This window comes from Sycon ciliatum, chromosome 1 (assembly GCF_964019385.1).
Source record: "Sycon ciliatum chromosome 1, ocSycCili1.1, whole genome shotgun sequence".
NCBI lineage: Eukaryota > Metazoa > Porifera > Calcarea > Leucosolenida > Sycettidae > Sycon > Sycon ciliatum.
The window spans coordinates 95,457,691-95,470,634 of NC_088643.1; the positions used below are offsets into that span (position 1 = coordinate 95,457,691).

Below are 12,944 nucleotides of genomic sequence, written 5' to 3' on the forward strand. Positions count from 1 at the left end.
TGCCGCGAGCTAGATGTGACATCATTACCACATTACAGTAGACATTACAATCGAAAAAAGGAGAAAAAGAAGGATGATTTTTTTGGAAAGAGAATAATAATGCATGCACGGCATCGACATGCGCATATGCATGATGCGTCAGATTTTGAAAAGATTCTGTTTTGCCACATTTTGATTTCTGGTTTGCACAACAAAGGCAGAGAAAGAGAGAGAGAGAAACGAAGTCAAAGCAATTCGTATCGTGGAAGATCTTTAAAATTCATTCATCGCATGATCGCAGTAATACTAATAGCGGTTCTGGCACGGATCTGCCTTCCACACTGCCAGTACTGCAGTAGTCTTGGACGTGGTGCTAGTTATGAATTGAAAATCCTCGATTTCTGATTGCAAGCGAAAAATGGACCGTAGCCGCAGTCCGCATCGGGAAAGGGACTACGGTCGTCGAGACAGGGATGGATCAAGAGACGACAGGGATAGAAAGCGTAGATATCGTGACAGTAGAAGCCGGAGTCGGAGCCGCAGTCCGCGTCGCAGAAGGTACCGCAGTAGAAGCAGAAGTAATGAGCGTGACAGTAGAAGCCCTTTCAGGCGACATCGATCCAGTCCTTCTAGATCAGCGGATAGACATAGATCAGACAGATCCCGCAGATCACCTAGTCCTGGCCAAAGAAGTGCTAGTTACGGCAAATCACACGGTGAGAATTATCTGTGTGTGCATGCGCGTGCTTGTGTGTCTGTGTGTGTGTGTGTGTGTGTGTGTCTGTGTGTGTGTGCGTACGCGCCTGTGTGGGTGTGTACGTGCGCGTATGTGTGTGTGTGTGTGTGCACACATGTCCTATTTGCTTTGTACGTGCAAGGGTATTGTCACTTTTGACACAAATACACACACACACAAACACACGCACAAAGACACCCACACACACATACCGTAAAGTCATGTATAAAAGCCGCACTTGAATAGAAGCCGCATTTTTGGGCCCATCAAATCACACATAAGCCAGGTTTTAGTGTTGACATACATAGAAATTAGGGGTGAAACGGTTCGGGTAAGGAACCGGTTTTGGAACCGCCAGCTGAAAAGAATCGGGTACCCGTTCCGTCAAATTGCGAACCGAAACTCGAAAAATCTCGTTCTCTTACAAATGCATGTATACGTCAAGTCTACTCAATATTTTACCTTACGATCACCGCTCTTCCAAGGACCAAAGGGTCATTATCTTCTTCGCACATGGACTCTTCGATGCCTCGTTCTTGTTCGTAAACATGTTTTCAAAAAAATTATTGTCACGAACGCATTTTGTCGGTCTGGAGAAAAGAGTACATGGAACCGATACCCGAACCGTGAAAAACTATGCTGGCGTTAGGATACCCGAACATGAAAAACATGGAACCGTTTCACCCCTAATAGAAATACCTGTCTTGTATAGAAGCCTGCAAAATTTCACCAAGAAAGTCATAGAAGCCGCGGCTTTTATACAAGACTTTACGGTACACACACATACACATACACACACACACACGTGCATACATACATACACACACACACACACACACACACACAAGCACTACTACTACTGTAGCTTGGTTGCCACAAGGGCCACACCACTCCGAAAGGAGCCAGAGTCATTGTCAGGAGCAGAAACGGAGATGACGACTCAGGTCACTCTGTCGACGGAACTGACGGTTGCAGCGAGAACAGCGAACACCATACGACGCTCTATCAGACTTGGTTGCTCGATGGCCCCGGTCGCACTTGTGACATCTGAAACCAGGCACTGACTTGAATTGCCGATTGCATGTCACACACAAGAGAGAAGCTGGGACGTTGAGCGGAATAGGTGATGCCGGCGCGGACGCTTCCGATGGTTTCAGGGGCAAACAATGATGTACACGCAAGCCACCACGAGAGTGAAACCACCTCCTGCATGTACACACAAGCACACATACACACACACACATGTACCTCGCCACATGAACCCTGGCATGTTTTACTTGTTTACCCATTAGATATATCACACTAGGTGCATGGCTGTTAGATATATCACACTAGGTGCATGGCTGTTAGATATATCACACTAGGTGCATGGCTGTACTCTGTGTGACATGCAGGGCCAACAGTACTCCTATAAACAATGGTGCTTTGTCTAATGCCCCCCCCCGCACACACACACACACAGACAGACAGACAGACATAATTATATGCAGAGATACATACTCACCAGTAGAACAGGATTGTGGCCATGTACTAGCTACAAGTGCATGACATTTTGTATAACAATACATGCACTTGTGCTAAGCAGCAGTGTGTGTACAGTACTATGGCCGCTTTTTTGATTGCTGATTTGTGATTGTATTTGTACATGTGTGTGTGTGTGTGTGCGTGTGCGTGTGTGTGTGTGTGTGTGTGTGTGTGTGTGTGCGTGCGTGCGTGTGTGTGTGTGCATGTGTGTGCACGTGTGTGTGTGTGTACGTATGTGTGTACATGTGTGTGTGTATATGGTATGTGTGTGTGTGTGGTATATGGTATGTGTGTGTGTGTGGTATATGGTATGTGTGTGTGTGTGGTATATGGTATGCGTGTGTGTGGTATGTGTGTATAATTATGGTATGTGTGTATACCAGTGTGAGGTGTGGCGGTGTCTGGCGTGTACTGTCTGTACTCGCTGTCTACGCTGGTACCCCCGTTCTTGCTTGTTTACTCATATGTAGGTGGGGCGGCGAGTAGTTCACGTTCTGCAAGGTATCGATCCTCGTCTGAAGACTCACCATCATCTTCTGATTACTCGAGTGAAGAATCAAGCAGCCAGTCATCATCATCTTCATCTGGTTAGTTGTTCAACCTGCCACAGTACTCAGTGCCGGTGATGGCCAGAACCACGCACTACACGCACTACTTAATAGCTATACACCATAGCTGTACACAAAGGAAACGAAAGGCTTGTTTGTTGTAACTCAGAGTTTCATGGTTTCACAAACAACTATTGGGCACTCATGGGGTTAGTTGTTGCTATTGTAATTCGCTTACCGGTACGTATGGGTAGAGTTGTGGCTATGTCACAACCTGTGAATCTTGCAAGTGTATGGGACCTGCACATGGCAATAAGAAATTGATCCAAGAATCTGTCCTTTATGTGTGGAGGTGCGTGGTAGTGTGGTAGAGTTCCCTCGTTGATACTGACATTCGGGGTTTCTACCTACGTTACAGGCTCCATCCTACACTATCACATACTGTACTAGTACCGTATTTTCCCGAATATAAGTCGACTTTGAATATAAGTCGACCACCCCAAATCCAGGAGTCAATTTCATGAAAAAAAGTTTTATAGCTCCATGACACCCACACATACAAAATGATGAATTCTCTGCGAGGAGAGATCATATCATGCCAGTAAGACAAAATCTGAACATAACCGGTGCCATCCAATGTTCATTCAATGTTAAGTTAATGGTTCGTACGGCAGTGCATTTTTGTACGGACACTCCAGTCACTTCATTTGTTGTGCCAGATTCCCGTATGTAAGTCGAGTTCCGTTTGTAAGTCGACCCCCAGCTTTTGGCGAAATTTCTGGCGCACAAAAGGTCGACTTTTATTCGGGAAAATACGGTAACTGACTCCATCAGGATATGGCAAGTAGCACATACAGGCCATTTACCGGTATTTCCTCTTTTGACATTGGTACTGCAGTACAGTCATGCTGGTACATGTGCACGTACATGTATTTTGCTTTCTCTGATCATGGAATCCTTTCCCTTTTCTTATTGTGCTACTTCAGAGGAAGAGGACAAGCGAAAGAAGCACAAGTCCAAGGTTAGTTGTTGTTGCTGTGCCATGGCTCGCTGCCTATCGCTTGCACTGGATCAGAATTGCTTGCCAGACAGGGTAGATTCCTTATTGATATGATCTGGTGTTCCGGTGTTGCTGCACATGAAATCGTTTCTTTCACTGCTGAATGCGTGGACTGTTTGATATGCTCGGACCAGTATTCCAGTATTGTGGTGTTCACATGATATTGTAAATGCTTGCTTGTTCCAGTAGTTGCTTTGTCTGGTAGGTGTGGTTGTTTGTGCCTGTGTGTGTGGTGTGTGTGTGGGGGGGGGGGGATGTATGTGCGTGTGTGTGTGATGTGTGTGTGTGTGTGTGTGTGTGTGTGTGTGTGTGTGTGTGTGTGTGAAGTCTTGATCTGTCTCCTTCAGATCTTGTTCGCTATCGTTGCTATAAGAGAAAATCTGTGGGTGCACATCCAGTGCATTTGCAGATTTGCGTGCTTCTCTTGCGACGGGCGTATACATGGTACATGGTGTGTGTGTGTGTGTGTGTGTGTGTGTGTGTGTGTGTGTGTGTGTGTGTGTGTGTAGGTGCGTGTGTAGGTGCGTGCGGCTGTGTACGTACGTGCGTGTACAATGCATACACATTATATATGTGTCTGTCTGTTTCTGTGTCTGTGTGGTTTTCAGAAAGACAAGAAAAAGAAGAAAAAGAAAGGCAAATCTAAAGATGACGATGGTCCTCTTCGTCTGTCTAGTGTACGTCTGTCATGTTCATTGATATGTGTCTGTCTGCGTGTGTGTATGTGTGTACATGTGTCCGTGCGCGCCTGTGTGTGTGTGTGTGTGTGTGTGTGTGTGTGTGTGTGTGTGTGTGTGTGTGTGTGTGTGTGTGTGTATGTACATGGGTGTACATTTCAATAAAGAAAACTACTCGCAGTGCATGGACAAGTTGACAGGCTAAACAGTCTCTCAAACATGATACATGTGTGAAGTAGGGGTGAAACGGTGAAACGATTACACTTTTCAACTATCGGTTAACCTACCCTTGTATCGATTCGATTATCGATTATGATATCGATTACTGCGTCCTAGAATTTCGCACAACTTGACACAACGCACCATCAAGGTTTTGAATTGAGATGCTGAGTACAATCATTTTGAGTGCAGTGGCACATCACGTGCAGGTGCAGTGCAGACAGTCAGTACAATAGTGCGCATGTGCACTCTAGATCTACAGCGCTGGCAACCTTCACACTGACTCCCTTGGCGGCGCACCATCAGTGTGAAGTGTTGAGCTTGCGTTCAAAGCAAATTAGGTTGTGTTGACAATCACTGTAGTCTATACAGCAAATCATAATTATTATGAATTTAGTATTCAATATTGGTATGCGTAGTGAACAACTCTAAATGACACTGCAATACTGAGACAGATTTAACGAATGGAGTGTCGGCGAAGTGATTTCTTGAAAGGCCAAACGATGCTTCTTGGTGTTGCCTCCACGCCGTCGAACACGAGGAAGATTGCCGTCGTCTGGGTAGATCTTCATCATCGTTGGGGACAAGCCGAACACACTATGACCAGCTAGGCAGGGCCTAACCATTGCCACGATGCTGCATTGAGCCATCTTGCCATGGTCAATGTGGAACTTGAGCTGAGAATTGTTGTATGCTGCTGCATTACCGAATCTTCCAGGCAAGCCAATGTCGACGAATGTGAATAACCCGTCGCTATCAACGCATGCCAGTGGCGCCATCAGAACAGGATACCCCTTATAACACCAGTATACGTCACCAAACTGGTCCGGTTTGACTGTTCGCAAGAGTGTCCCGTCTACAGTGCCAACAGCAGCACATTGAGCTAGACCACTGCAACTCAACTGTTCTATTTCCGCATCATCTTGTGCAACTCTCGTCTGGCCGGAAAACTAATGACGTCCCTTGCGAGTGGAGCATACACTGATACAGTGGAGCATACAGTGGAGCATACACTGATACAGTGCAGCAACAGTGCAGCATACAGTGCAGCATACAGTGGAGCATACACTGATACAGTGCAGCAACAGTGGAGCATACAGTGCAGCATACACTGATACAGTGCAGCAACAGTTTCATCTACACTTACACCAATTGCAGATGGCCAGATGGCCCCATGTGGAACTATGCAGCTAAGTTAAAGTTATTTCTTGAAAAAGTTTCTCCCCGAAAGGGGTCGTACATGTCCATGTATAGGGAAGCAACTACCATTCTCTTTGACCCAGAGATCGTCCGTCGCAGTGTCGCAGGCAAGTAGCCTGGCATTGAATGAGATGGCCATAGCGATGTACTATGAATCAGAACGTGATCTGGCTCATTCTGAAGTTGTTCCTCCATGCTTTTCTCCGCCATCTCAGTGATGTCCCCTTCGTGACTTCTTAGGTACCTATGTATCGCAAAAGCTACAAGAAAACCAACACCGATATTCATTAAAAAAAATAGGCTGTGGCGTTCTTAGTACTTTGAATTATTTTGGGCTGGGTGTTCTTTAATGTGGCAACTTTATACTGTATCTCACTTTTTTCTTTTCTAATCCGTGATGAATTTCACACGTGCATGTGTGCTTGTGCAGTTCATGAACGACAGGAAGAAGAAAAAGAAGAAGAAACACAAGGATGAGAAGCGTAGTGTGTTATCCGGCAAGAAGATTAAGATGAAGGTCCACAAGACCGATGAGGATAAACAGGTCAGAGTGTGTATATGTTGTGCTGGTGGTGCTGAGACTGTATCTATGGTTTTTTAAACTACTTCAGTAGATGAGACAGGCTTGTACTGCATGATGTGCTGTCTGCATGGGGAGTTCTCACTGTCCGCCATGTACTGCATGATGTGCTGTCTGCATGGGGAGTTCTCACTGTCCGCCATGTACTGCATGATGTGCTGTCTGCATGGGGAGTTCTCACTGTCCGCCATGTACTGCATGATGTGCTGTCTGCATGGGGAGTTCTCACTGTCCGCCATGTACTGCATGATGTGCTGTCTGCATGGGGAGTTCTCACTGTCCGCCATGCTACCCAAGAGGAAAGTCACGTGGTGCACACTCTTATGACTTGATCACACATTTTTACTTAGGCGAGACCAGAATAAAATCGAGACTCCCGGGCAGGACCCATGTGAAATTGGTGCGGGCGGGCGAAGTGTAAACTTTTTGTTTTTTTTTATTTTTTTCCTATGTACATATGCATGGCATGCGGCATGCTGAACTTTTTTTTACAGTATTTCCTGTTAATTTTATTGTTTTTTTACAGACAACGGATACACTTTTTTTTTTGTATTTCAGCCAACAACAGCCCTGAGGCTGATTGAGGCGTACATCAGGGAGTGGTATAGGCCCGGTTTGTGTGACAGTCTCGCACACTACTCGTACTCGCGCCATCAGTACTGTACTACCGTATTTCCCCGATTATAAGTCGCACTTGATTATAAGTCGCAGCCCATTCTCACGTCCGAGCCAAATCGTCTCAATGCATTCACATAAGTAAGAAGTCACACTCGATTGTAAGTCGCACCCCATTCTTTGCCCCTGATGTTTAGTGTAAAAAGGTGCGACTTACAATCGGGGAAATACGGTATATGAACTGTTCAAAAGAACAAACAAAAAAACCTGATTTTCGTCCAGGAGGGCCCGGGAATCTCTATTTTTTGGTCTCGGCTAATACTGTCTCGTGTTTTTCTTTTTCTTTGCTCCTTTGCAGCGCGATGAGACACGTGGCAAGCTTCTCCAGTTCTTGAACGCAACCGTCTGACATTGATTGTGCATGCTCGCTTCTTTTGAATGATAGACCCTCTCCACCTCCCTTGCCGGTTTTCACAGTGTCTCTCGTGAACAAGACTAGATCAATCAGTATTAGATGATAAAAAAAACTAAACCTGAAACCAAATTTCATGACAAAAATACGTTGCTCAACATAATGGTTGTTCTGACAATAAAACTTCTTGTATTCTATGGAATCACAGTGACTTGAAAGTACTTGTACTACCTTGCACAGTTGATTGTGGATCCAAAAGACAGCACTGGATTAATTATAGGTCCTATAATAGTAACCTTATATGTGGTGATGGGTCTGGAGTTCCAGAGACACCTATCTTCTAGACAGTAAAAAAATGAATTCAACTCAACGACAAAAGACTTGAAAAGAGGTATGTGTGGGTGTGTGGACTAGGATGTCATTTGCGGTCGTTGTCAGAATGAGCGCAGGCCTGGCCAGTACTGGAGTGTCATCTTGCAGGCATTGTTTTTACAAATATTTTTAAAATTTCATTTAAAAACCTAGGTGTAGTTGGAAGTGAACACAAAATGTCCGTCAATGACATAGTGGTCTAAACAATGTGCTTGAATTTACAGCAACTACACAAAACTTATCAATCAAGCTGTGGAAGAGAACCAGCTCTACACGAAATTGATAATTTGGGTAAACTGCAAGAGTACACCACGTGACTAGATATGAAAATAACGTTATCAGATTCTGGACGCTTGGATAATGATGTGATGCCGTCGTCATCTAGCTATCTAGGACAAAAACGATGGTTTGAACTTGAGTGGTGAGCGAGGAAGAACATAATCTGCAAAACACACACCACACACACACACAGCAGCAGCAGCGGCACAAACGGAACACGATAACACCGGTTCCCATTTTTCGATCTTTGAATCCACCCGAGGGTACAAAATATGGGAGCAAACTGTGTGATGATGCAAGCACACCCAGAAAGCATAAATGCCTGTACATTTCGGTGAAGTAGAATAAATACAGTGACATTAATACACCCACGCACAGCATAGTACTACCGTAAAGTACCGCCAGAGCGGTCACGTGCTCATGTGTACACCAGTCACCTGGTCACCGTGCCCGCAGGTTACAACTTACAGCCTGTTTGGGCACGTTCCTGTCACTCGAGTTGAACCTTTGAGTTGAACCTTGGTGTGAAAGTTGTAGCCTGCATGCACGGTGACCAGGCGACTGGTGTACGCACGAGCAAATGACCGGTTACTCAACTGTGTTCGATTAGGAATAAGGGCCGAACGCTGCATCGCAGCCTTTTCGGACCAAAGCCAGTCAAATGACCGGTTACTCAACTGTGTTCGATTAGGAATAAGGGCCGAACGCTGCATCGCAGCCTTTTCGGTCCAAAGCCAGTCGACTTAGCATCCAAAAGACTACAACATATGGGCCATTCACGGTCATCCATGCTTTTATAAGAACGAAATGGCGCTTTTAGTGACATTTTACATACAAATCGCATTACTAGGGCGCAATCACCCAATTTCGGTGGCAGTGGCGAGTTCGATTGGGAATAAAGGAGGAGGGGAGCGTCTCAGTTTCCTCGAACCAAGACCATTCGACTCAGCACTCGGAAGACTACAACTGGTGAAAACTTGATTTTAGGGTATACAAGTACTTCGAAGTACTTCCCCGTTAACTACCATATCACTGGCTTCTCATGGTTCTCTTTACTGTAAAGTACCGCCAGAGTGCCCCACCTTGATTGTACAGCCAGAGTGCCCCACCTTGATTGTACAGCCAGAGTGCCCCACCTTGATTGTACAGCCAGAGTGCCTCACCTTGATTGTACAGCCAGAGTGCCCCACCTTGATTGTGCAGCCAGAGTGCCCCACCTTGATTGTACAGCCAGAGTGCCTCACCTTGATTGTACAGCCAGAGTGCCCCACCTTGATTGTACAGCCAGAGTGCCCCACCTTGATTGTACAGCCAGAGTGCCCCACCTTGATTGTACAGCCAGAGTGCCTCACCTTGATTGTACAGCCAGAGTGCCCCACCTTGATTGTACAGCCAGAGTGCCTCACCTTGATTGTACAGCCAGAGTGCCCCACCTTGATTGTACAGCCAGAGTGCCCCACCTTGATTGTACAGCCAGAGTGCCTCACCTTGATTGTACAGCCAGAGTGCCCCACCTTGATTGTACAGCCAGAGTGCCCCACCTTGATTGTACAGCCAGAGTGCCCCACCTTGATTGTACAGCCAGAGTGCCTCACCTTGATTGTACAGCCAGAGTGCCCCACCTTGATTGTACAGCCAGAGTGCCCCACCTTGATTGTACAGCCAGAGTGCCCCACCTTGATTGTACAGCCAGAGTGCCCCACCTTGATTGTACAGCCAGAGTGCCCCACCTTGATTGTACAGCCAGAGTGCCTCACCTTGATTGTACAGCCAGAGTGCCCCACCTTGATTGTACAGCCAGAGTGCCCCACCTTGATTGTACAGCCAGAGTGCCCCACCTTGATTGTACAGCCAGAGTGCCCCACCTTGATTGTACAGCCAGAGTGCCCCACCTTGATTGTACAGCCAGAGTGCCCCACCTTGATTGTACAGACAGAGTGCCCCACCTTGATTGTACAGCCAGAGTGCCCCACCTTGATTGTACAGCCAGGGAAAGGAAAATCGTATGGCAGAGTGCAACGAAGTTTGTACGGTGGGAGCCTAAGTGTACTAAGGTCACACTTAGCGGGGTTTGTGTGGAGGTCGTGTCCGCTCGAAGGCACGGATTGACTGCACAACGCGCAATACGTGTACAAGGTTTGTGTCGTATGACCTACAGACAGGAGGCCACCTCCACAATACGACCACAAAAGGGCAAGATGGTGGGGCACTCTGGCGGTTATTTACGGTACTTGCAAACTTACTTGTGTCAGTTCGTTCGTTGCCTCCATCACCATCATTATCATCATCACCATCATTATTCTCAATGAGAATAGTAGGGTGAGACTTGGCTGCTGCAAAAGCTTTCCGAAGGCGCTCCTTGCGAAAAGCAACCGGTTCCTCAACACCACTTGATGATAAGCGGTGACGGCTTGACGTGGCTGATGTTGCAGCGCTTTTCGTACCAGGCAGATGGTAGAAGCGGCAAGAACTGCCTTCTCTGCATACCTTTCCTGTGAGAGAACTCATGCATACTTCAACATGTTTCTTGGCGCACTGCAAGGAGAGAAGAGAAAAGAAGTCGCCACAATAACAAAATACAAGACTGAGCGCGACACTGCCAAACGCCCTACAATAACTATAAACCGACTACCACGTGAATGAGAACACGTTGGACAACGAATTACAATCATGACAGATAACTCACACCATTATCAATGTGTGATTTTACTGGTTCATACAGGCGACTCCACTAATAACGAACTTGCATATAGTGAATTTCGTGATAATCAACGTTATAGCGAAATATTGCCGATGTCCCTGTTTGAACCCATACCAAAATTGACCCTTTGTAGCGAACAGTTTTCGTTTATTACGAAGAGTACATAACCCCCAGAGTGTGCAACACCGGATCCATCTCTGCATAGGGTCTTTGTCGAGCGTAATCGGGCCTGTGCGTCATAATACCGTACACATCTGAGGGGAACCCGGGGAGTCGCGGGTACTCTAGGATAAAAAAACAACGGTGCCCTGCCTCGAGACCGGCCTTGCGCTGGTGTGGAGTGTACGCATGACATCAGAAGATCCGATTACGCTTGACCAAGACCCTGTGCAGAGCTGGATCAGGCGTTGCACACTCTGGGGGGTGTATGTACTCTTGTTATTACTATTAATCATAATCTTGTAGGGCCGTATGTAAACCAAGTGCACTCATACAGCCATGGGCCACATGTAAACCAAGTAGTTCAGTGCACTCAAACAGCCATGGGCCACGTGCCAGTCATGACATGTTACTTGTACTGTGTGAGTGCGTGAGTGTGTGAGTGTGTGAGTGCAGTTCTGTTAAGTGTTATAACGAACTTCGGCTATAAAGAACTCCTGCACAACGGTGTTCGTTACCAGGAGTCAACTGTAGTTAGACATGTATTCACATTGGTTGCAGCATGGCTAGTATACCTTCTCTCCCAGGGGACAGTTACCATCCAAGAAATCCTTGCATGGCGATGCATCTTTGCTCACATTGACGTGAGCGTAGCGACAGTTATCCTTCGGGCAGCTACCTTGAAGGAAGAAGTTACATACTGGTACCTAGAGAAACACACAACAATCACGACAACGACAACAACAACAGCAACAACAACAACAACAACGTCTAAGGTAGAGTGGATGAAGCTTCATGGCCCATTAAAATACTATCAAATCCTCCCTGGTGTGTACATACACTGTAGTCTTGTTCCTGTGCTGCTGTGCCCACTCACACTAGTGGTGACCATGGAAACTGCTAAGGGCAACTACCGGCCCTGTAGTAATGGCAGTAATGGCAGATCTGCTCTCTTTTTTTAGTCTTTCTCTTTCTACTATGAACACATCCCTACTGGGAAACATTGGATGACAAGTTGACAACAGAAAACAAGACAAACGGGGGATGTAGGGACGATGTGTCGATAGCAACTCGACCGACCAGAGGTCTCTGTGTTGGCGTTGCTCTGTACACATTCTACTGGCATAGCATTGGCATAGCATTGGTATAGCATTGGCATAGCATTGGTACTTCAGTGTGTGCGTGTGTGCTGTACTGACCTTATTCTTTGAGAGAGTGTGAGAGAGCAGGCACTCCTCAGCACTTTTGTCACAGAGTCCTTTCAAAAACCTAGACACACACACACACACACACACACACATGCACACACACACACACACACACACACACACACACACACACACACACGTATACCGGTATTTTAGTGTAAACATGAAGCCCATGAAGGATAGCAAGAGGCTACTCAAAGTAACCACCTCACTAACACAGTTCAGCCAGCAGGGCTGAGGCAGCCGACATGTGCCCTGTGCTGGAGTCTACAGCTAAAACCTGGTCAGATCAGGGAGTAACCTTACATGCAGAATGCCTGGTGCCCAACGTTGCTAACTCTGGACTGGTGACAGGGACTGCCAATGTCTTCATCAGAGTTTCCTGCCTACAGCTGTAATTCAGGACATCCTAGCACAATTGTACATGCAGCAGCATTGACTGCTTAGCTCAGTGGTTAGAGCATCACTGGCCTCAAGCCAAGGTCCCGGGTTCGAGTCCTGGTGCCGGTGACAGTCAATTTTTTCTTCAGACTTTTCCCGTTTGCGTCTTTCCCTCAAACCAGTGAGTACACGATTGTATTGATCAGAATATAAGTTCAGAGTCTGGAATCAGCGTACCTGTGCATGTACATATGTCAGCAAGTTAGCCAAGGTGCGTGCTCATTCGAATGTGCA

The 12,944-nt window shown here is 46.5% G+C and overlaps 2 protein-coding genes across 2 annotated transcripts in view; one reads left to right on the forward strand and one right to left on the reverse strand.

Moving 5' to 3' along the window:
* The first annotated feature begins 154 nt into the window (after positions 1-154).
* On the forward strand, positions 155-7,771 carry LOC135806655 (uncharacterized). Its single transcript, XM_065320883.1, has 6 exons — positions 155-695; positions 2,710-2,826; positions 3,774-3,808; positions 4,456-4,524; positions 6,374-6,487; positions 7,497-7,771. Exons 1-6 carry the CDS (start codon positions 398-400, stop codon positions 7,545-7,547), a joined length of 684 nt encoding a protein of 227 aa, XP_065176955.1. The 5' UTR covers positions 155-397; the 3' UTR covers positions 7,548-7,771.
* Positions 7,620-12,944, reverse strand: part of LOC135806653 (mucin-2-like) — a 20,566-nt gene continuing 15,241 nt past the window's right edge. The window contains exons 12-15 of the mRNA XM_065320881.1: positions 12,261-12,330; positions 11,637-11,768; positions 10,445-10,736; positions 7,620-8,364 (exon numbers count right to left, since the gene is read on the reverse strand). Of these exons, the coding sequence (XP_065176953.1) occupies positions 8,312-8,364; positions 10,445-10,736; positions 11,637-11,768; positions 12,261-12,330 (547 nt within the window). The 3' untranslated portion in view covers positions 7,620-8,311. The remainder of the gene's footprint in view (positions 8,365-10,444; positions 10,737-11,636; positions 11,769-12,260; positions 12,331-12,944) is intronic.

Bases quoted from the DNA above. Each gene is read 5' to 3' on its own strand.
- LOC135806655 (XM_065320883.1), top strand. From the start codon at position 398: ATGGACCGTAGCCGCAGTCCGCATCGGGAAAGGGACTACGGTCGTCGA. The intron at 696-2,709 runs GTGAGAATTATC...ACTCATATGTAG, and splicing joins TAGTTACGGCAAATCACACG to GTGGGGCGGCGAGTAGTTCA. The intron at 6,488-7,496 runs GTCAGAGTGTGT...GCTCCTTTGCAG, and splicing joins AGACCGATGAGGATAAACAG to CGCGATGAGACACGTGGCAA.